The sequence below is a fragment of the Andrographis paniculata genome, unplaced genomic scaffold (genome assembly GCF_009805555.1).
Source record: "Andrographis paniculata isolate CXL003 unplaced genomic scaffold, ASM980555v1 Contig59END, whole genome shotgun sequence".
Taxonomy (NCBI): Eukaryota; Viridiplantae; Streptophyta; class Magnoliopsida; order Lamiales; family Acanthaceae; genus Andrographis; species Andrographis paniculata.
Window position 1 is genome coordinate 2,124,992 of NW_026137594.1, and position 24,629 is coordinate 2,149,620.

Here is a 24,629-nt window from a genome sequence, read left to right on the forward strand (position 1 = left end):
GCATCATTTTTGCATTTAATATATTAAAAAAAATATATTACAAACACACAGTGAACACGCCTATAAAAATAAATAAATAGATAATGTGCATGCTGCTATAATTGACAAAATTTCCTTTGCCGTTTCATGGAATAGCAAAATTAAAAAAGAGGGGCAAATTAGGGATTTTAAGTCTAGGCAAGAGGGGTACCAAATGATATTTTCCCGGCAAAAACGACTATAGCGTCGCTTTCCTAGGGCAGGCCTTGGTCCTTTTTGTAACAAACCTGAGGGCTATTACGTCATTTCACAGTGTGGGTTAAGTGACTATCAGCGGTGTCTGTGTGTGTCGCCCCACTAAAGTGTTGTCAGAAGGATGGATGTATTGCCGCTACGACGTCGTCATCACTGTCTAATTACTATTAGTAATTAATGATAATTAAAACAAGAGTAATCATCATTAATGCAGGTGAACTAAGAATAGTTAACGGTCAAAGCGTAACCAACATATCGCACGCTCTCCTGCCACCTCACTTTAACCTTTTTATAATTAAAATTAAAAAGCAAAGTTTATGCTTGCTTACTTATTTTTTTAAATAATACTATATATATTTATATATTTGTATTATTTGAGTGCATATTGGCTAATCAAATACAGTAATTTACAAATTACACAAGTTAGGTAAATCACATTAAACAAATTTCACGTGACATGCTACACTAAGAAATAACGTTTTTCTTAAAAAAATATTTATATAGGTTTCCGTTTAGTTTTGGTATGAAATTAAATATTAAATAATAATTTAAATTTAAATAATATTTAATATGATATTTTGTAAATAAAAATAATATATATATATGTAAATTATATTAATAAATAAAAGTTTGTTCAATTTTAAACCTAATCAAACTAAACTGATTTAGGATCTGTTTATTTAGATCAATTTTATCAAATTTTACTGTTTTTTTAAATATATATATATTTTTTTCTTTTGTATGAAAATATTTTATCAAATATTATTTTAATACTAAATTTAAATGAAATTTCTTCACACTCAACAAAAACGATCACACCCCTTGGTTCAATTGTTTGATTTTAAAAAACTTTTGTATCGATTTCAATATTTACCAATTCAAAACGAATTAAAATTTAAAGTTCGGGTTTAGGGTTTCGGGAGTCACGTGCACCCCATCCGGATTGTATTTATTTATTTTTATATATTATAGATGTCCAAACAACCCCTTAAATCAAATCCCGGAAAACGACAAAATAAAAAAGGAAGCAGAGTACGAAAATTTCGCTCACACTTTTTCTTCCCCACTCTGCTTTTCACCTCACGCCGCTCACCTGCCTCTCCCTTTTCCATTTCTCCTCGCCGGTGCCGATTCGCTGCTCGGAATGCGTTTCCTCTTGCTATTCCTCCTCCTCCGCCTCTCCGCCGCCGCAAGGCCGCCGCGGATGTCGGAACAAGGCGCCTTGTTGGCCATTAAGGCAGCAGTCACCGACGACCCGCAATCTGCACTTGCTTCGTGGAACGAGACCACCGGCCATTGCACCTGGAAGGGAGTCACGTGCACTCCGTCCGGCGGTCACGTGATAGCGCTGGATATCTCGAACCTTAGTCTCGCCGGCGTCCTTTCGCCGGAAGTCGGCCATCTCCGGTTCCTTGTTAACCTCTCTGTTGCGGAGAATTTGTTTTCTGGCCCCGTCCCTCCCCAACTCTCCAACATCCCTAATCTAAGGTACCTTAATCTCTCCAACAATGTCTTCAACCTCAGTTTCCCGCCGGAGCTCTACCGCCTGAGAAACCTCCAAGTTCTCGACATTTACAACAACAATATGACCGGGGAGATTCCTTCGCGAGCGTATTTGCTCACCAATCTCCGCCACTTGCACATCGGCGGAAACTTTTTTACAGGTACAATACCGCCGGAGTTTGGCACATTTCCTTACCTAGAGTACCTAGCGGTTTCCGGTAATGAACTCAACGGCACTATTCCGCCGGAGATCGGGAATATAACTCGGCTTAAGGAGCTTTACATCGGATACTACAATACTTTCTCCGGTGGAATACCAAAGGAGATTGGGAATTTGTCGCAGTTGAAACGGTTCGACGCTGCTAATTGTGGACTCTCCGGCGAGATTCCTCCGGAGATAGGTAACCTGCAAAATCTGGACACTCTTTTTCTCCAAGTGAACGGTCTCACCGGCAGCCTGCCGCCGCAACTCGGTAACTTGAAGAGCTTGAAATCAGTAGATCTGTCGAACAACGTTCTCTCCGGCGAAATACCGCCGTCGTTTTCAGAGCTCAAAAACATGACGCTCTTAAATCTCTTCAGAAACAAGCTCACCGGTTCGATACCAGATTTCATCGGCGAGTTGCCGGAGCTCCAGGTTTTGCAGCTGTGGGAGAACAATTTCACCGGAATTATTCCTCAGAGTTTGGGGACAAATGGAAAGCTCCGCGAAATCGACGTCAGTTCAAACAAACTCACCGGAAATTTACCCCCAAATCTGTGCTCCGGCAATAGCCTCCGGACACTGATTACTCTCGAGAACTTCCTGTTAGGTCCGATTCCCGAATCGCTCGGCAACTGTAAATCTCTGGCTCGGATTCGAATGGGGGATAATTATCTAAACGGATCTATTCCTAAAGGATTACTGAGTTTGCCTAACCTAAGTCAAGTCGAGCTTCAGGATAATCTCTTATCCGGTCCTTTTCCAGCGAGCGACGAACTATCGACGACCCTAGGCCAAATCAGCCTATCCAACAACCATCTAGACGGACCGTTGCCGCCGAGCATCGGAAACTTCGCCGGAGTCCAGAAGCTTTTGCTCGACGGCAACAAATTTTCCGGCAGGATTCCGTCTCAAATCGGCAAATTACAGCAGCTATCGAAGATGGATTTAAGCCACAACGAGTTATCAGGTCCACTTTCGCCGGAGATGAGCCAGTGCAGGCTCCTTACATTCGTTGACCTCAGCCGGAATCAGCTCTCCGGCGAAATACCGGCGGAAATTACTGGTATGAGGATTCTTAACTATTTGAACTTGTCGAGAAATCATTTATCCGGTAGCATTCCATCTTCCATTGCTAGTATGCAGAGCTTAACATCTGTAGATTTTTCTTATAACAATCTGTCCGGAATGGTTCCCGGCACCGGTCAGTTCAGCTATTTCAATTACACTTCATTTGTGGGCAATCCCAATCTTTGTGGCCCTTATTTAGGGCCCTGCCGGGAGGGAATCTCCGGTGGGGCCGAAAGGCCTCACGAGAGATCAAGAACACTCTCTCCATCTATGAAGCTTTTGCTCGTAATTGTATTGCTTGTTTGTTCGATTGTCTTTGCTGTTGCTGCCATTGTTAAGGCTCGAGCTCTAAAAAGGGCGAGCGAAGCTCGATCATGGAAGCTCACTGCGTTCCAACGGTTGGAGTTTACGTGCGACGATGTGCTCGATTGTCTGAAAGAGGACAACATTATTGGTAAAGGAGGCGCCGGGATAGTGTACAAGGGATTGATGCCAAATGGGGAGCTCGTGGCGGTGAAAAGGCTGCCGGGGATGAGTCGTGGTGGCTCTTCGCACGATCACGGCTTCAACGCTGAGATACAGACGCTTGGGAGGATCAGGCACCGGCACATTGTTCGATTGTTGGGATTTTGTTCGAATAATGAGACGAATCTGTTGGTTTACGAGTACATGCCGAACGGGAGCTTAGGAGAAATGCTGCACGGGAAGAAAGGCGGGCATTTGGTTTGGGACACGCGGTATAAGATCGCAGTCGACGCCGCGAAAGGACTCTGCTATCTCCACCACGACTGCTCGCCGTTGATCGTTCACCGCGACGTAAAATCGAACAACATCCTCCTTGACTCCAGCTTCGAGGCTCATGTGGCCGACTTCGGGCTCGCCAAGTTCTTGCAGGACTCGGGAGCGTCCGAGTGCATGTCCGCCATCGCTGGTTCTTACGGCTACATCGCGCCCGGTAAACCTTAAACGCTTTACTCAATTCTTGTTATTTGACAATTCGGATCAATTAACGATATTGTTTGCGTGTAGAATACGCATACACGCTTAAGGTGGACGAGAAGAGCGATGTGTACAGCTTCGGCGTGGTTCTTTTAGAGCTAGTCGCCGGGAGGAAGCCGGTCGGGGAGTTCGGAGACGGTGTCGACATAGTCCAATGGGTTCGAAAATTAACCAACGGCAGCAAAGACAATGTCCTTAAGATCATCGACCCGCGGCTTCAGACCGTGCCAATCCACGAGGTGATGCACGTGTTCTACGTCGCAATGCTTTGCGTCGAAGAACAGGCGGTCTCGCGCCCGACCATGCGCGAAGTTGTGCAAATGCTAACCGAGCTTCCAAAGCCTCCGGGCTCGAAACCGGATGGACCCCTTAAAGCCTCGGAGTCGGAGTCGGTGTCGGCGACTCCCGCCTCCGACGCCAATGGGACTCCGCCGGACCTTCTTAGCATCTAAGAGGCTCAAGAACTTGCTAAGGTACATATTACTAAACTAGTTGTTTTTTGTTATGAATTTGATTATATGTGTTTGATTAAGGTATTGTTAGTTATTAAGGTTTGGAAATTATTAAGGCTTGCAATGCAATGCAGCAGGAGGCAGGGGCCTGTGTTCAGTACTACCAAGTTGTAGGGAATTGTCTTGTTTTATTGTTCTTTGTCTGGAAACTGGGATTGACCATGTTTTTATTGGAATTTGTGGGGTTTTCTCGAGATGTGTGTTCGAAAATGAAAGAAATAGGGTGGGTTGGTGGGTGGGTGGGGGGTGCTTTTATGGAGTGGTGTGTAGCTTTCAATTACCAAGACAGTGAGGGGTTTTGATAGGGTGCAGATTTATTAGAAATTCATTGATTTTCTTGAATCTTGATCTTGGTGTTCTTCTTTCATCTGCCTGCATTTGGTCTGGTGAATGGAAGCTGCAGATCTGATCAGATCTGATCTGATCTGCCTTAGTTTTAAGGAATTAATTAGTAATTATTTGATAGTATTTTATGTGGGGAAATAATTTGGATTTATTTATGGTATTGAAGAAAGTGGGGAAATTTTGAATTTGTTTTGTAGCAATTAATTGCAGTGGAAATAGAATAGTAGTATGAGTTGCAGTGAGAAATAAAGGAACAGCGAGCGGAAGTTTCGGTGCTCATTGCCCTGCCCAACAATTATTTGAATTAAATAGGACTATAGCTTTTTCTGGAATTAATTATTTGAACCGAAATAAGGGTTTCTTGGGAGTGACCGGTGGGCCATTTTATTTATTTATTTTTCATATATATATATATATATTTAGTTTAATTTTCATTTGTATGCAATTATTATACTCTTCTATTATTTTTAGTTAAAAGATAAATATAGGATAATATTTGGATATACGTACGTTTCCATTCAATTCAACAACCCTTCTATTGTTAAATTGGTACTCCTTGTATCTTTAATAATCTGTTTACTTTTTCATTTTTGTATGTATTTTAAAAATATTTATATTTTTTATTTTCTAAAAAAATATATTATTTTTTATAATTTTCTTATTATAAAACATAAAAAATAATAAAAAGTATCAATCAAAATTTCATACATTAAAATTTGTGCCGAAAATGTTCGAGCATAAATTTGAGAGACTGGCAAAATTTTGAGCACAAATTTAAGAAACGAATGGAGTGGTTTTTATTGTTATACGTATTTTAATTTAATTTTAGTTCATAATTACCAACTTTGTTAAATATCTTTAGTATACACATCATTGTTAAAATGTAATTATTCATAAGTCACTACACTTAAAATTTTATTTGCTAAAATTTTAATAAATACTGAGTAAACTTATATTTGTAAAAAACTTAACCAAGATAGTAATTACTTAAGAACTAAAAATTGAATTAATATTATGGATTGTGAATTTAAGTCATTAATTTAAAAATATAGAAATTGAAATTGACACACATAATAATAATAATAATAATAATAATAATAATAATAATAATAATAATACAATACTTTATTGGACAAGGTATTTTAATTTTTGCAACTACAATTTTTTTAAATTTTTTTATTTTTTTTATATCAAAATTTCTTAGATACCATATAATTCAATAAAATTATAATTTATTGGATAAAAATAATAAAATATGAAAAAAAAAAATAGAGTTTTATTATCTGTATTTATATATTTTTTGACTTTTGGTTCTATAAATTGCTTGTTTTTAAAACTTTCTGATTTTGTTTTTAAAAGTATTCTTTTTATAAATACTAATATATTTTGTTTGATTCATTTGATAGAAAACACACCAGAAAGAAAAAAAAAGGATTATAAGAAGAATACGGAATAACATTATTTTGTTACCATTCTGATTAATCTGAAAATTTCAAAGAATATTCGTGTTTGGTTGTTCTTTCAATCCAACGGTGAGTTTTGTCACAGGTGTTTCTAATTCGACCAAAAATTTACCGAACGTGATGGATTTGTATTGTATGTGTTAGTATTATGATCGAAAATTACTAAATTGAAAACAAATTTAAAAGAAACTAAAAAGGACTTGGATTAAAGAACCAAAACAAAAAAAGTAGATACACAACCAAAACATAGTTTGTGGCTCAGGTTTTGTAGGTCGGCCTCTATTATCAAAGAGGAGACCAAAACAACGACAAAGAACTCTGGCTCCGGCCAACAGCACTTCGGAAACACTAATCTTCTACCCAAAGAAGGAAACCCCATTCTCGTAATAAAAACGGAATGAAACAAAACAATCGAACTGTAAAAATTCTCACACACACTTCCCGTAGCACACTGTAGGAAGAATCTCTCAATTTCACGGTGAAATATCACCGAAACCACCGGAGAATAATAGATCGAAGATATCTCAAGAGGAAAAAAAAAAAAAAAGGACAGAACACATAATATTGTGTGTTTTGTGGTGAAGAACGACAACATATATATTAATTAACCAATGAATGGTCAAGATTGAAGCCCTATGATGGATGGATGAGATTTGATATTGGAGTGACCGGGTCGGGTCAACACCGGATTTGGGTCAGGCGGGTCGGATCTAGGCCAAATTCAAAAGTATTTATTTCATATTTTAATTGTCACCGTTCCTCCTATTCCTATTCTTGCAGGGAATTGTATTTTTTAACTATGAAATATTTATAATAAAATTTTTTTATTTAATTTTTAAAAATTTAAACTTATTATGCATAAATTAATTATTATATTATTGATTTTATTATTTTTATTGTTATGTATTGAAAGGATATTTAAAAAATTCCTTCATACATATAAGTATAATATAATTTTTTTTTTTTAATTAGTAGTTCCATTCTTATTGTTTATATATCTTTTAATTATCTATTATGTTACTATTTTTTATAAATTATTTTTTTAAAAAAAATTATTATTTATATATTAATTTTTAAAATTGATTTGATTGAAGTATTGTTATATATATAAAAACTGTAAGTATTATTTATAAAAATATAAATTAGTATATAATTTAATTTAAAATAATTTTAAATATTGTATTTTAATAACCGACAATATTAGTATGTAAAGTTCATTTTATCTCTACGATGTAAATTTAATATGTAAAATAAATTTAAATTTAAAAGTATTCCTAATATATAATGAAGTTCGTGTATACTAAAAAAAATAAAATAATATATTTATGAGATAGCTTTTCGTAACTATATATATATATATCTTAATTCAAATTTATTTAAAAATTAATATTTTTGTTCTTTTATTTTATTTTATTTTTATTAATTTTGTTTTTATTATTTATAAAGTAATTTATTTTTATATATTTATATATTAACTCTGTGATTGATATTTATAATAAATTATTCTCCATATTTGTTGATTTATTTAATATTAATAATTAATTAATTATGATAAAATAATAATAAATTATTTATATTAAATTTTAAGTTATTATAATATTATAATAAATTAATAATAAATATAATTTATTTGTATATTTAAAATATTAATAGAAAATATTATTCTATTTAAGTATATAAAAATGATAAAATATTAAGTATTATTTATAAATATAAAATAATTATATTAAAAAATATTTGAAAGATGAGTGGTACTTTAATACAAATAATACGGGTTGATGGTCTCAAATCCACTTCCTCCTGTTATCTCTATTTTTTATTTTTTTCCTCTTATATAATTTATTATTATTTTAAAAAAATATAATTATATATAATTTAATTAAATTTTATAATATTTTTGATTTAAGTAATTTAATTATTTTAATTTTAATATATAATAATTATTTTTATTTATATATTTACCTAATTTATTACTATTTTTTATTTTTTACGTCTTATATAACTTATTATTTTTTTAAAAGAAATATAAATAAAATTTTAAATTTTATAATTTTTTTAATTTTAAGTAAATAATTTAATTATTTTAATTTAATATATAATAATTATTTTTATTTATATATTTTTTAATTATTTATTAATTATTAATTATATTTTAGCATTTAAGTAACAATCCCAAATTTCAGGGACCGAGGGAGTAACACACAACACCGCCCATACAGTCCACGCATCCCAAAGTCTCTCCTATCCTTTTCCTTCTCCCTCTATATATATATCCACTGTTGTTATCGCATTTTGATTTTAGTTTTGATTTTGATTTTGGGCATTTCCATTTGATTTTGCTTCCACACTCTATTTGGAAGAAGAAGAAGAAGAGGAATTATGCATCCAGGGGAGGAGATTCATCGCCGTGTTGCCACAATTTCTGCTCATCTCAATCCACCAACCAATCACTTCCAGGTTTACTTTACTATGTCGTTGAGATTTCTTTGTTTTGAAGTTCAATCATGTTTTTCGCTCACTTTAATCCCTAGCAGCGGGTGATACAGACAGTGATCACGAAAATTTCCATAACTATTGGACAATAAGCCTTTCACTAAGTATTTTTTTTGTTCCTCGGAAAAAATAAATTTGGGGATTTGTGTGATTATTTCATGAGGCTGATAATTTCACTCTGATTTGGATTGGAAGGTGGATGGATCATCGAATTTATGGCGTGTGGGTTGTCGCTCAAAGGGAGCGTCGCCTGGATTCAAAGTTGCGGTGTTGGGGGCGGCCGGTGGTATCGGCCAGCCTTTGGCGTTGCTGATGAAGATGAATCCATTGGTTTCGGTGCTTCATCTTTATGATGTGGTTAACACTCCAGGCGTCACTGCAGATATCAGCCATATGGACACTGGTGCTGTGGTAATATGAACTTTCCTTTTCAATCACTCATTTGAATTTCCATTAGTTTGTTGTTGCCTACTTTTCCCTGTTATATTTATATTATGCTAGAATAATTTGAATATCTGTTTCTTGTAATCCTATAGCTTCAGTTTGTTTGTGTTGAAATTTTGATGCTATGATGCTTGCCCTGGACTTTCTTTGACTTTTGGGTTTTTGCACTTGTACTGGTATGGTTCATCCAGTGCTTTGTTCTTTGAGGTTTTGTATATGGCCTCAGAAAGTGGAGTGGCTACTATTTAGGTCTCAAAGTAGGCAGATCCTCCATAATATGCTCTCTGGATCTGCTATATTGAGTTCTTATTATGGAGCTTTAAGGGATGAGAAAAAAATATTTTTTAATCGGCTTTGTTGAGGCCTAGGATACTTAAGTCAGCATCTTGTCATTGTTCAGTCCTCATTTCTGTTTATAAGCATTCACTGGTTTAAGAAGAGCTAGAAGTTTGAAATTTCTGGTTTGATTCCCACTGTAAGTAATTCATTGAATAGTTTGTAACTTCACATATAATTTGGTCATGACTCTAAATTTTCTTAGGCAGTGTTTCGTTGTATCTTACCAGTTATCAAGTTATAATCCTCTTTAATGCCCCCCCCCCCCCCCCAATAAAAAAAAATAAAACCACTACTTACACATACACAAACATAAGGATTTCAGCATATAATGATTATGACCATCCAAACTCGAACCTTATATATATGCTCACACTCAATCCCATAATCTCCTTTTATTTTTTTATACACATGCATTGTTTATGCGTTTGTATTTTTATTTATTTATTTATTTTGCCTCCAGTAATCTACCCATTTTACTTTTATTTTACCACCAAAGGAACGAAAAGGCATGGGAATTTAAAGAGTGAACATCCAAACCCAAATTCTAGTTACTTCATCGAGCACCTCATAGATTATATAAATATGCAGAAAAAAAAACAACTTGGCAGGGAAAAGGAAAAATAAAGTATCATTGTGAAGTGTTTCAATGGGATCCTCCATTCTCATTTAGTTACAACATTCACTTCTTGCTGAGGATTGAGAGTTAAGTAGAGCAAAGCTTCTCCAGAGCTAAGTTCTTGTTGCCTCCAATGCTTGAGCTTCAGGGAAGCCCATCTCAACAAGCTTTTGCACCTTTTCCTCCACACCGAGAGATGATGTCTTGGAAAATGCTTCAGAGTCCTGGGGATCGGAAGGTTCCGGGGCAGAGAGAGGTGCTTGAATGGAAAGAAGTGGTGTTTTCAAAGTCAGTGCCGAGCTCCACTAGTCTTTCGGGATATCAGGCATATGGCACCATTTATAAATAATTGTTAGTGTAGAAAAAAGTGCACGTGTTTCTTAATTTTATATTTACATGGTTTTTGGCCATCTTCTTAGAAGAAAGACATCTACAAGATGGTTAGACATTCAACCAGAAGTCTTACTACTATTAAAATAATTACATTGAGCGTCGACAAACTTGATCTTGTCCGACCATAGACAGAATTTAACCGGATCTCTTCTTATGCAGGTTCGTGGTTTCCTGGGTCAAAGTCAATTGGAGGATGCACTAACTGGCATGGACCTTGTCATCATTCCAGCTGGTGTCCCTAGGAAACCCGGAATGACAAGAGATGATCTTTTTAAAATCAATGCAGGAATTGTTAAGACACTCTGTGAAGGAATTGCCAAGTGTTGTCCTAAAGCCATTGTCAACATAATCAGTAATCCTGTAAACTCTACAGTGCCAATTGCAGCAGAGGTCTTCAAAAGGGCTGGAACCTATGATCCAAGGAGACTTTTAGGTGTCACAATGCTTGATGTGGTCAGAGCTAATACATTTGTGGTAAGAATGTTTTCCTAATCATCTTCATTATATTTTTTTTGTCTAGATCTACCTATAAGTCCTGGAAAATATGCTAATGGTTGTTTTGCTTGCTTTTATCTTGTCAAACGTTGTTTCCGCTGAATGGGTAACTTCCTTTCATTATATTTTTATGGTCTTGATCTACCCATAACTTTCTTTTATGAATTTAGCTGTGAAATGTTGTTTCTAGAAATATTATCGATGGTACTTTTAGAATGTTTGTGCACATTCACCATTTTGTTATAGTCATTCATACTTCAGTCTTGTTCTAAGCAGGGGTATATGTTACTCCAATAGATCAAATATCTCTTGCTTTTCTATCACTTGTCTATGTTTTCTTAGTTATTTATTTCTTATGTATGTGTGATGCTTAACGTAGCACAGTTAATATCCACAATGAAACTTGGTGCTTATAAGGTCAAAGTATATTTGGATTTAATTACACAAGGATCGTCAAGTTATAACTCGTACCCACCCCCCCCCCCCTTCCCCACCAACAACAGGCTTTATAGGACCTTGTACTAGTTTTAATTAAGTTGGAAATTCTGTCTGGAGTAACGGATGCCGTTAACAAACAGAAAATTAATATATGCCTTTACATAGTTGCATGCTGTTTCATTGATAACTTTACAAATGTATGTCTCCCTTGTTGCCTGCTATTTTTATTTTTTTTTGAAAGAATCCCTTGTTACCTACTATTTACTGACATCATGTATATATATTTATATATCAAGGCTGAAGTCATGGGACTAGATCCACGGGAAGTTGATGTTCCTGTTGTAGGTGGCCATGCTGGTGTGACTATTTTACCTCTTCTCTCCCAGGTTGAAATAAATATTTGATTTCATAAAGACATACCCACCCACATTTTTTGATTGCTGCGAATGAACTTATTTTTGTTGTGGTATGCAGACTAAACCTGCATGCTCTTTCACCAAAGAAGAGATTGATTACCTTACGCAACGCATACAGAATGGTGGGACTGAAGTTGTTGAGGTAGACCTTCTTGTTGATCTGGAATGCAGTTTCTTCTTAACTGATACAAATAAACAATAAATATTGTAGTTGTGTATATATAAATAGAAATGACCTGGTATAGTACTAGACTACCGATAAAGAACAAATAGAAACCTTTTCTCTGCTTCAGGACTTAATACAAATCTTTGTGACAGTTCAAAAATAGATGATTTCTATAAACTAGAGAAAAGCCATAGAAGTTGATATGAACATCAATGCCTCGATACTTGTAACCTCCTTTTGGCCCTCCGAATAACCTTAGATGTAATGCACTTATGTATTCTTGGTTGGGCATATCTTAGTAATGTTTGTTTTTACCTTATACTTATAAATGTGTTTCTTTGAGGCTTGTCTCATTTTCCACTGAATTGATTTGGAGAAGACATTCTATAAAGAATTATGTTTCAGCTATAATGTTTATTAACTGAAATTCTTTGGATCATCATAACCACTCCAAGAACTTAAAACGGGTGATGTGTAGTTGCATGCATCACTTTTTGTTGCCACAATTTTCTTCTTATTGACGTAAGGCACTTACAGACTTCTGTATAAAGTCATGGTCATAGTTTCCATTATCTATTATTTGATCAGTTTTACTTTCAATGATTGGATTGAAAGTTGACGCTGCCTTGAATTAGAATTTCCTCCTTACTGTTGAAGTGGCTGTCAGTTGGCTGCAGTAACTGTTGAAAACATAGTGAATTGGCAGAAGCCCAAGTTCAGTCATAGAGTTCCTTGATTCTCACTGTTAGATTTAGTTTATCCTCCAAATGCACACATCTTGTTTTACAAATAGTTTATCCTCCAAATGCACACATCATGTTTTACAAAAAGTAACTTACACAACAATTGGTGTTAGAACATTGGTTAGCACATCCACCCACTTGTGACTTTGATTGGTTGCTGGGGTTTGGATTGGCACATCATACCTTGAGTGCTCTTTGATTTTGGAAGTGAAGATCATGCTTACTTGTTAAAAAGATCTGATACATAATTACATACTAATTAAGAAGGCTTCAAGGAAACGGTGCAAGTGTTTTGACTCATTTATAGTGGCTTATGAGTATGTTCCGAATTTGTACGACACTCTTTGTGTACTTGTTTGATATACCTCAAACCTCTATGTTGATAATATATTAATTGTAACTAGAAGTAAAGAAGCGGTGAACAACTTGAAAAGACCGTTTAAGTATATAATTTAAATGAAAGACTAGGATATTTGATATAGAAAAGTTGACAAACTACTTGATGGGGGTGACTATGCCGAGCAACGGCATACCACAAGTTCATGACCCCTTCGAATGGTATTCTTACTAAGTCATTTAATGACAACAAAGTTGAATGGCTTTTATTGTTTTGGTAGTATTTATTGGGGAGAGGGGTACTTGAGGGATTGATGGACAAGGGAGGCCAAGTGGCATGGGAGGATGGAAAATGTGGCGTGTCTTGCCTTTAGAATGGATGAGACTGTCAGATCATGCTAGAATTAGAACGTATATGGGTTGAGCCAATTAGGTTTATTCATATATATATGCATATTTTTGTATTAACTTTAAGCAATTCAATATGGAGAATTTACACGGTATTACAGTTTCCGGCTCAACAGGATCATCCTCTAATAGACGGTGCACATTTGAGTATTGAATTTTTGTTGTTAGTATTATTATATCATGGAAAAATAAGAAGTAAAATGTTATTGCTAGATCTTGTGCTGAAGTTGAGTATCAAACTATAAATTTTGCCACTTATGAGCTCATATGAATCACGTAAGCTACTTTTAGATCCCAATGTTGTCCGTATCTTTGAGATGAAATTATTTTGTATGAACCAATGGAATGTTGCTTCTAATTCAGTTTTTCATGAGCAAACAAAATATAGAGATTGATTTCCATTTCATTGGAGAGGTGTTATCTGGATGCATCAATATTCTGCATCTTCATCTTCATCACATATAAATATAAAACTGCGTTTTTATCCATTATCGCAAATATTTCCATGGTTTATCATCTGAATTTTGCTGGAGCTTGTTGATGTCATAAAATCTTTTTCACTCTTATCGTTAACTAATTAGCTTAAAGAATGGTTTCTGTTGCAGGCTAAAGCTGGTTCAGGCTCTGCAACACTCTCAATGGTAGGCTGCCAATATACATTATATCTCATTTCGTCGATTATTGTGTGCGTGTGAGAATTGCTACCTATCCTCATATTTAAAAATAAAGAATGCATTTTTTGCAGGCATACGCTGCTGTGAAATTCGCCGATGCATGCTTGAGGGGTTTGAAGGGTGATGCTGGCGTCGTCGCATGCTCATTTGTGCCCTCTCAGGCATGTAGCATAATCCTCTATTGGATCAATAAGCTAAAAACTTGATCCTCAAATTGCTAATTTTTGAAAAAGCTCCTCAGGTAACCGAGCTCCCCTTCTTTGCATCAAAAGTGTTGCTAAGTCGAAACGGAGCAGAGGAGATCTATCCTCTCGGCCCTCTAAATGACTACGAAAGGTCCGGAAAAGAATCCCAATGCCTAAAACAATCCAATTATAAATGAAATGAAAGTTTGGTGAAGAACTTGAATCTTGATCCCATTCCTCAGGTCTGGCTTGGAAAAGGCAAAGACAGAGCTGGCGGGAAGCATTGAGAAAGGCGTCGCCTTCGTGAGGAATCAAGCATGAAGCGTCGCGAATCGGTAACCATTCCATCAAACTTCTTTAAAGTTCTTACATGGTTTCTATTTGCTCCCTTAAGCTAGATTAACTTATAAAAGTAACAAATTGTAGTTTCATTCAATAATAATAATAATAATAATAATCCTAAAAGATCACCACATAAAAAAATAAGATCCTTCAATGTGTCCCTCCTACATTGTCTTTGATTTGATTATTACAGTGTTGCTGTTGTAGAATTATCCTTTACAGCTAGCTACTTTCCTTCATATATATATTTATGTGTGTGTGTGTCCGTTGGTTTCGGCTTTTGGACTTGAATAATTTCCTTCCCTTTCCACATTGCAATGAAAAAAGAAATGTGCTTTTCAGATATATTTGACTCCACAGAATATCAGATCAGATGATGTATGACTATCTCCTCCTCCTCCATGTCTGAATTATTGAAGTGAAAGAAAAAGAAAAGTTTTATTTATTTATATTTATGGTGGTTTTGGGTTTGTCCGTTAGCAGAATTGAAGTTGAGGGTGTTTGACTAATAGTATAATATAGTGGTGGTGTGGTCGGAATTGGATTGAGTGGGAATATATATTGCCGTATGCGGAATGACGATGACGGTCTCACCTGCCGCAAATGGGGATGGTGGGACTCGAACTCGAGACATAGCCTAGCTTTGATACCATATCCGAACTTTTAATTTAAAATCAATTGGTGATAGGTGGAGAACCTCTTAGTCTTTATAAACCAAGGAGTTCTAAAGTGAGACTGTTATTGTTAAGACGGGGATCTGGGGTTCCAACTTAAAACCAATTGGTTATAAGTGGAGTAGCTCTTCACCCCTTATATACTCCCTCGAGATGATAATCTCGAAAATCCATACAGGATCCAAATTCAATATGAGCACCATGACTCTGATACTATATTAAAACGGGGATCTGGATTCCAACTTGAAATTAATTGGTTGTAAGTGGAGTAGTCTTTCCCCCTTATAAGGCAGGGGAATCCCAACATTACATCAAATGTGGGATAGTTAACAGTTATTTTAAATCCAGAGACATAGTATCACAACCTAAGTTAGAATTCGAATTCCACCGCATTTTGATTTGGATGGATATTGCAATTTTGTACATTGGATTGGAGGATCTAAAGGACTGTTGGATTTCTTTCTCAGAATCTAGAGATTTTTCTGTGCGTCCATTTGTTACTTTTGAATTATTTCTTAGATGAAAATAAGTTATAAATGAGGAATGCCCTTGTTGTTTGTACATCGTTTTTCAATTTTATTTATTTATTTATTTTTTTCCTGATTACTGTAAATGAGTTTATTGACCAAAATGATATCCAAAGTATATAGATGAAATGTGAGAGTATCGACCACTGCTAAGGTTTTTTTACATAACAAAGTTTGAAATTTTGGCACTATCTTTCTTTTCAAAAAAAAAAACCACATTAAATTCTAATTTTTTTATTTAATTTTTTTTAAATTCTGGAATTTCTAACAGTTATTCTTTTATTTTAAATTTTTTAAATTCTGGAATTTCTAACGTTTTTTTTTTTTTTTATATCTAAACTAAGCTGATAATCGATATAAAATATATGGACATGGTAAAATAGAAGTATTGATTGAGGAAGTGGGGTTTAAATTTTAAGCTTTAGCTTTATGAAAAAACAATCATATTCACTTTATTGGCATTTTTCAAAATTTCTATCGTATTATATATATATATATTGTTTTTAAAAACAATCATAAAACAAAAAAGTGATGATCATTATTGTGTTTGGTATTGTGTCGTGTCACATATTGTCGGCCACATCAATTTTTGGACTGACTTTCTCAATCATCTCTCTATGTATTTTCAACATAGTTGAATCAAATAATAATACAATTGTTACTCATGTCACTTTAATTCAAGAGTTCAATAAATAAAATATACCAAGGGTGTGATCGTTTACTAGATTTTTTTGAATGTCTATTATTTATTATTTCTTTTTAAAAAATACTTACAAAAATGAAAAAAAAAGAAGCAGGTTTTCAAAGATAGGAGTACCAATTCAAAAATAGATGGGTTGTTGAAATTGACAAAGCTCCTGTGAGACAGGTTAAAAGTCACTCTGCCTATCCTTTATATTTATTCTATATTTATCTTTTAACTAAAAATAATTGACGAATATAATATTTTGCATATAAATGAAAATTAAACTAAATATATATAGTATATATTAAAAATAAATAAATAAAATGGCCCACCGGTCACTCCCAGTAAACCCTTATTTCGGTTCAAAAAATTAATTCCAGAAAAAGCTATAGTCCTATTTAAATCAAATAATTGTTGGGCAAGGCAATGGGCACAGTAACATTCGCTGGCTGTTCCTTTATTTCTCACTGTAACTCGTACAGTACTATTCTATTTCCATTGCAATTAATTGCTACAAAACAAATTCAAAATTTCTCCACTTTCTTCAATACCATAAGTAAATCCAAATTATTTCCCCACATAAAATACTATCAAATAATTACTAATTAATTCCTTAAAACTAAGGGCAGATCTGATCAGATCTGCAGCTTCCATTCACCAGACAAATGCAGGCAGATGAAAGAAGAGCACCAAGATCAAGATTCAAGAAAATCAATGAATTTCTAATAAATCTGCACCCTATCAAAACCCCTCACTGTCTTGGTAATTGAAAGCTACACACCACTCCATAAAAGCACCCCCCACCCACCCACCAACCCACCCTATTTCTTTCATTTTCGAACACACATCTCGAGAAAACCCCACAAATTCCAATAAAAACATGGTCAATCCCAGTTTCCAGACAAAGAACAATAAAACAAGACAATTCCCTACAACTTACTACTACTGCAACACAGGCCCCTGCCTGCTGCTGCATTGCATGCATTGCAAGCCTTAATAATTTCCAAACCTTAATAACTAACAATACCTTAATCAAACACACATATAATCGAATTCATAAGTAAGAAAATACACTAGTTTAGTAGTATGTACCTTAGCAAGTTCTTGACCCTCTTAGATGCTAAGAAGGTCCGGCGGAGGCCCATCGGTGTCGGCGGCGGGAGTCGCCGACACCGACTCCGAGGCTTTATCGGGTCCATCCGGTTTCGACCCCGGAGGCTTCGGAAGCTCGGTTAGCATTTGCACGACTTCACGCATTGTCGGGCGTGAGACCGCCTGTTCTTCAACGCAAAGCATTGCGACGTAGAACACGTGCATCACCTCGTGGATTGGCACGGTCTGAAGCCTCGGATCGATGATCTTGAGGACGTTATCTTTGCTGCCGTTGGTTAATTTTCGAACCCATTGGACTATGTCAACACCGTCGCCGAACTCCCCGACCGGTTTCCTCCCGGCGACTAGTTCTAAAAGTACCACGCCAAAGCTGTATACGTCACTCTTCTCGTCCACCTTCAGCGTGTACGCATATTCTACATGCAAACAATATCGTTAATAAATCCGAATTGTCGATAACAAGAATTGAGTAAAGCGTTTAAGGTGTACCGGGCGCGATGTAGCCGTAAGAACCGGCGATGGCGGACATGCACTCGGATGCTCCTGAGTCCTGCAAGAACTTGGCGAGCCCGAAGTCGGCAACATGAGCCTCGAAGCTGGAGTCGAGGAGGATATTGTTCGATTTCACGTCGCGGTGAACGATCAACGGCGAGCAGTCGTGGTGGAGATAGCAGAGTCCTTTTGCGGCATCGACTGCGATCTTATACCGCGTGTCCCAAACCAAATGCCCGCCTTTCTTCCCGTGCAGCATTTCGCCTAAGCTCCCGTTCGGCATGTACTCGTAAACCAACAGATTTGTCTCATTATTCGAACAAAATCCCAACAATCGAACAATGTGCCGGTGCCTGATCCTCCCGAGTGTCTGTATCTCCGCGTTGAAGCCGTGATCGTGCGACGAGCCACCACGACTCATCCCAGGCAGCCTTTTCACTGCCACGAGCTCCCCATTCGGCATCAATCCCTTGTACACTATCCCGGCGCCTCCTTTACCAATAATGTTGTCCTCTTTCAGACAATCGAGCACGTCGTCGCACGTAAACTCCAACCGTTGGAACGCAGTAAGCTTCCACGATCGAGCTTCGCTCGCCCTTTTCAGAGCCCGAGCCTTAACAATGGCAGCAACAGCAAAGACAATCGAACAAACAAGCAAGACAATTACGAGCAAAAGCTTCATAGATGGAGAGAGTGTTCTGGATTTCTCGTGAGGCCTTTCAGCCCCGCCTGAGATTCCCTCCCGGCAGGGCCCTAAATAAGGGCCACAAAGATTGGGATTGCCCAAAAATGAAGTGTAATTGAAATAGCTGAACTGCCCGGTGCCGGGAACCATTCCGGACAGATTGTTATAAGAAAAATCTACAGATGTTAAGCTCTGCATACTAGCAATGGAAGATGGAATGCTACCGGATAAATGATTTCTCGACAAGTTCAAATAGTTAAGAATCCTCATACCAGTAATCTCCGCCGGAATTTCGCCGGAGAGCTGATTCCGGCTGAGGTCAACGAATGTGAGGAGACTGCACTGGCTCATCTCCGGCGAAAGCGGACCTGATAACTCGTTGTGGCTTAAATCCATCTTCGATAGCTGCTGTAATTTGCCGATTTGAGACGGAATCCTGCCGGAAAATTTGTTGCCGTCGAGCAAAAGCTTCTGGACCCCGGCGAAGTTTCCGATGCTCGGCGGCAACGGTCCGGTTAGATGGTTGTTGGAGAGGCTGATTTGGCCGAGCGTCGTCGATAGTTCGTCGCTCGCCGGAAAAGGACCGGATAAGAGATTATCCTGAAGCTCGACTTGACTTAGGTTAGGCAAACTCAGTAATCCTTTAGGAATAGATCCGTTTAGATAATTATCCCCCATTCGAATCCGAGCCAGAGATTTACAGTTGCCGAGCGATTCGGGAATCGGACCTAACAGGAAGTTCTCGAGAGTAATCAGTGTCTGGAGGCTATTGCCGGAGCACAGATTTGGGGGTAAATTTCCGGTGAGTTTGTTTGAACTGACGTCGATTTCGCGGAGCTTTCCATTTGTTCCCAAACTCTGAGGAATAATTCCGGTGAAATTGTTCTCCCACAGCTGCAAAACCTGGAGCTCCGGCAACTCGCCGATGAAATCTGGTATCGAACCGGTGAGCTTGTTTCGGAAGAGATTTAAGAGAGTCATGTTTTTCAGCTCTGAAAACGACGGCGGTATTTCGCCGGAGAGAACGTTGTTCGACAGATCTACTGATTTCAAGCTCTTCAAGTTACCGAGTTGCGGCGGCAGTCTGCCGGTGAGACCGTTTACTTGGAGAAAAAGAGTGTCCAGATTTTGCAGGTTACCTATCTCCGGAGGAATCTCGCCGGAGAGTCCACAATTAGCAGCGTCGAACCGTTTCAACTGCGACAAATTCCCAATCTCCTTTGGTATTCCACCGAAGAAAGTATTGTAGTATCCGATGTAAAGCTCCTTAAGCCGAGTTAAATTCCCGATCTCCGGCGGAATAGTGCCGTTGAGTTCATTACCGGAAACCGCTAGGTACTCTAGGTTAGGAAATGAGCCAAACTCCGGCGGTATTGTACCTGTAAAGAAGTTTCCGCCGATGTGCAAGTGGCGGAGATTGGTGAGCAAATACGCTCGCGAAGGAATCTCCCCGGTCATATTGTTGTTGTAAATGTCGAGAACTTGGAGGTTTCTCAGGCGGTAGAGCTCCGGCGGGAAACTGAGGTTGAAGACATTGTTGGAGAGATTAAGGTACCTTAGATTAGGGATGTTGGAGAGTTGGGGAGGGACGGGGCCAGAGAACAAATTCTCCGCAACAGTGAGGTTAACAAGGAACCGGAGATGGCCGACTTCCGGCGAAAGGACGCCGGCGAGACTAAGGTTCGAGACATCAAGCGCTATCACGTGCCCGCCGGACGGAGTGCACGTGACTCCCTTCCACGTGCAATGGCCGGTGGTCTCGTTCCACGAAGCAAGTGCAGATTGCGGGTCGTCGGTGACTGCGGCCTTAATGGCCAACAAGGCGCCTTGCTCCGACATCCGCGGCGGCCTTGCGGCGGCGGAGAGGCGGAAGAGGAGGAATAGCAAGAGGAAACGCATTCCGAGCAGCGAATCGGCGCCGGCGAGGAGAAATGGAAAAGGGCGAGGCAGGTGAGCGGCGTGAGGCGAATAGCAGAGTGGGAAAGAAAAAGTGTGAGCGAAATTTTCGACAGTCTGCTTCCTTTTTTATTTTGTCGTTTTCCGGGATTTGATTTAAGGGGTTGTTTGGACATCTATATATAAAAATAAATAAAATAAATAATTAAAATAAAATCCAGTTGTAAACTCAACTTATATTATTATTGTTAATAATAATATTATTATTATATGCCACTTCGGATATAGGTACGGTTCTATTATTTGTATATATATTTGGTATTTAACTTAAATTGAACAAGTATTTTAACTAAAATTGTAGAGCATCCATCATCTATTGACATGACCTAGAATTATAATTCAAATATTTGTTCAATTCAGACAGCATCAGCATATATATTATATTAATTTCGCCAAACATGATGCAATATTTGTGTTTAACACGAAAGTTTAGAGGAAGAGTATTAAGTACGGTAATTTGAGATAATTTTGATATTAAGTAATGTAATTTATAAGAAAAATGATTTTTTTTTTTATTTGAGTGATTTGATGGAATTAAGTAAAGTGTATATTAATATATATATATTATTAATTATTTTTAAATTTAAAAATATTACAGTGAATTTAGAACAAATAAAAGAAAAAATATTGCAAAGCGTTTGGGACGAAGACAATATAATATTAGCATCGAACTTGTGTTATGCATAAATTATTTTTAAATTAAATTATAATATTGATTTATTACTTTTTTTTTTATAAATAATACTTATAGTTTATATATATATAATATTACTTGAATCAAATTAATTTAAAAAATAATTTATAAAAAATAATAATATATTATGTAATTAAAAGATATATAAGACAATAAGAATGAAACTATTATAATAAAAAAAAAAAAAAAAATTATATCATAATTATATATATATGGATTATGGATTTTCCAAATATTCTTTGAAAATTAATTAAAAAAATGTATATACAATCAGGATGAAAAAATAAATTTAAAAAAATAAATAAATAATATATATATTGTGTTTTCTTTTGTGTCTTTTTTTGTGATTTTTTTTTTCTTTTTACATCGAAATATGAATATTACAGTTAATTAGTTTAAAATAAAAAAAATACATAACAACAAAGATAACATAATCAATATAATACAATAATTAATTTTTACATAATCAAGTTTAAATTTATTTTAAATTAAATTTTAAAAAGAAAAAAATTATGTGTCCGTCAAGTTGATCTGGCGGACACGTGTCATCCGACGAGCTACATGAGTGCCACGTAGGCATCTCCCGTGTCGGAGGATTAACATTGTGAAAATTTTCCATGTACAAAACTAATGTGCGATAAACTCCAATTACAAGACTAAAATGAAAAAATAGTTCAGTTACGAGACTATAAAATCAATTTACTTTAAAAATAATGAATACGTGTAATATAATAATTTTTTCGAGAAATATGAAAATGTTTTCTTTTTGACAAAAACAAACAAACCCATCTTTTTATACAAAATACTCCATCTGTCTCGATTCAAAGTATTTTTTACCATTTTTTTCAGTCTCATTTCAAAATATTTATTTTATATATTAGAAAAAATTAATCATATACTAATACTTAAATAATTTTTAATTTTTACCTAAAATATAAATATATCATTACATATATAGTTACTTGATCAAAATCTCTTAAATACTTTTACTAATTAATAAACTATTATTATATTATAATTTACTATAAAAGTCTAAATGACTCATTTGATAAATGAGGAAAGAAATGGAGTATATGATTTTATTATTTTCATTATTTACAAAATAATTATTCTATTACCATAAACAATATATATAGTCTACACATCATTATAAAACTACTGTTCTTTTAATATTATTTAACAAATATTATTAATTTTAATACTTAAATTAAGGCACATTTACTAACAGACAAATTCAAGGAGTAGTTAATTTAACATCATACTATACTCACTCCCATTAAAATATTTCTCATATTCCAATCCAAATGGACCTTTACTATTTTATAGTAAATTAATAAATAATAATATATATTTTTTATTAATTTAAGAAAATATGTATGATAATATTGATATTTTTACCTGTTATACTTTATACATAACTTAATTAAATGTGTAATTTTATATTGGAATCTATCTAAAATTTTTAAAGTATTTGATATTAATTTATTACTCTCTTCTTCTCGGATATTATGTTCGCTTTAATGTAGATACGAAAATTTATAAAAGATATAATTAATAAATAATTAATAGGTGAACATGATAATAGGGATAGAAGGAGTATTACTTTTACTGTAATAAAAAATTATACTTCATCCGTCCTATTTAATTTGTCTCGTATTTCAATATCCATCTGTCTCACATAAATTGAATTTTTTTATTTTTGAAAATATAATTATACACTTTAATCACATTTTAGAATTTATAATTTGTAAGTTTTTTTATTTTAATTAAACTATTTAATCAATTTAATATTAATCTATAATTATTTTTATTATATTATAATTAATTTTATTAATACACTTATTAATTATTTACTAATTACATTGTACCTAAAACTCTGTTCTCAGCTAAAGTGAATAAATTAGACAGATGAAATAGTATTTTTTTAGTAGAACGAACAAAAATAATAATAAAAATATTTTTTAGTTGGAAGGATATGAATATCATATTTATCAATGTTGTATTTAAAAAAATAATAATAAAAAAATGTGACATTACAGGACAAGAAATAATATTTTACCTTAAGAAAACCTATAGGTTTCTGTTTTAAAATTATATATATTATCTTGTCCGGCTCTAAGGGTCCCATTTAGCTTTTGTGTTATTATATTTAATATTAAAAATATTATTATATTTATATAATATTTTGCATTAATGCCATTATAATAGTATTATAAGACACTAATATAACTATTTTTGTCATTTTTTCTTAATTTGTACTACGTTTTTATATATTTCCTCCGTCGTTCAAATCTATACTCACTTTCATTTTTGGGTTGTCATTGAAAAATATTTTTGTTTCATTTTTAAGTAAAAAATTATTATATTTTTATACTTGTTTTTATTATAAAAGGAAAAAGTAATCATTATTACTCACTTTTATTAGAATTTGTGTCCGGTCAAATGAGCACATATTTGCATGATAGAGAGAGTAATAATTAATGTTCAAATATCAACATGTAAAAGTAAATGAGACCCTTAGAGCTGAAAGAAGGTAGTATTTAGTTTTGCTTTAAATGGTATTTGATGTGATCATTTATGAAAGAAAATAAATCGTAATACTTATTTCGTCACAATTCAAAATATTCTTTTTATTATTTTAGTATGTCTCATTTTAAAGTATCGATTTTATAGTTTACTATATTTAATCACACGGTAATACCAAAATATCATTGTATTTAAATTATAAATATACTATTACACGTATAATTATTTTGCACATAAAATTAAATTAAAAAAATAATAAAACTTCATGCACACTCTTAGTAACCAATAAAATATTACTATTGTTTTTTAATTTATTACAAAATTTCAAAATGATACATAGTATAACAAAATGAGTATATTTTATGGGAAACTATACAAATTAAATAATATTGAGTTGTGTTTCACAAATCAAATACATTATTGTTTTTCTTTTTTATTTCAAACACAAATTAATATTATT

The 24,629-nt window shown here is 34.8% G+C and overlaps 3 protein-coding genes across 6 annotated transcripts; 2 read left to right on the plus strand and 1 right to left on the minus strand.

Moving 5' to 3' along the window:
- Positions 1-1,227: 1,227 nt before the first annotated feature.
- Positions 1,228-4,715, plus strand: LOC127258142 (leucine-rich repeat receptor-like serine/threonine-protein kinase BAM1). 4 transcript variants are annotated; one of them, XM_051284841.1, is made up of 3 exons: positions 1,228-3,965; positions 4,040-4,482; positions 4,553-4,715. In XM_051284841.1, the coding sequence occupies exons 1-2, from the start codon at positions 1,379-1,381 to the stop codon at positions 4,459-4,461; spliced, it is 3,009 nt and encodes a 1,002-aa protein (XP_051140798.1). In that variant the 5' UTR covers positions 1,228-1,378; the 3' UTR covers positions 4,462-4,482; positions 4,553-4,715. The 4 variants fall into 4 exon arrangements, with proteins under 4 accessions (XP_051140798.1, XP_051140799.1, XP_051140800.1 ...); XM_051284842.1 differs by having other exon boundaries at positions 4,561-4,715; XM_051284843.1 differs by having other exon boundaries at positions 4,596-4,715.
- Positions 4,716-8,552: 3,837 nt separating this feature from the next.
- On the plus strand, positions 8,553-15,162 carry LOC127257792 (malate dehydrogenase, glyoxysomal-like). Its single transcript, XM_051284258.1, has 9 exons — positions 8,553-8,786; positions 9,018-9,233; positions 10,774-11,088; positions 11,844-11,933; positions 12,022-12,105; positions 14,222-14,257; positions 14,362-14,451; positions 14,532-14,626; positions 14,718-15,162. Exons 1-9 carry the CDS (start codon positions 8,709-8,711, stop codon positions 14,794-14,796), a joined length of 1,083 nt encoding a protein of 360 aa, XP_051140215.1. The 5' UTR covers positions 8,553-8,708; the 3' UTR covers positions 14,797-15,162.
- A 2,390-nt stretch (positions 15,163-17,552) lies between these two features.
- LOC127257791 (leucine-rich repeat receptor-like serine/threonine-protein kinase BAM1) lies at positions 17,553-21,058 on the minus strand. Its single transcript, XM_051284257.1, has 2 exons — positions 18,306-21,058; positions 17,553-18,232 (listed from the first exon to the last, which is right to left on the minus strand). The coding sequence occupies exons 1-2, from the start codon at positions 20,890-20,892 to the stop codon at positions 17,817-17,819; spliced, it is 3,003 nt and encodes a 1,000-aa protein (XP_051140214.1). The 5' UTR covers positions 20,893-21,058; the 3' UTR covers positions 17,553-17,816.
- Between the last annotated feature and the right edge of the window lie 3,571 nt (positions 21,059-24,629).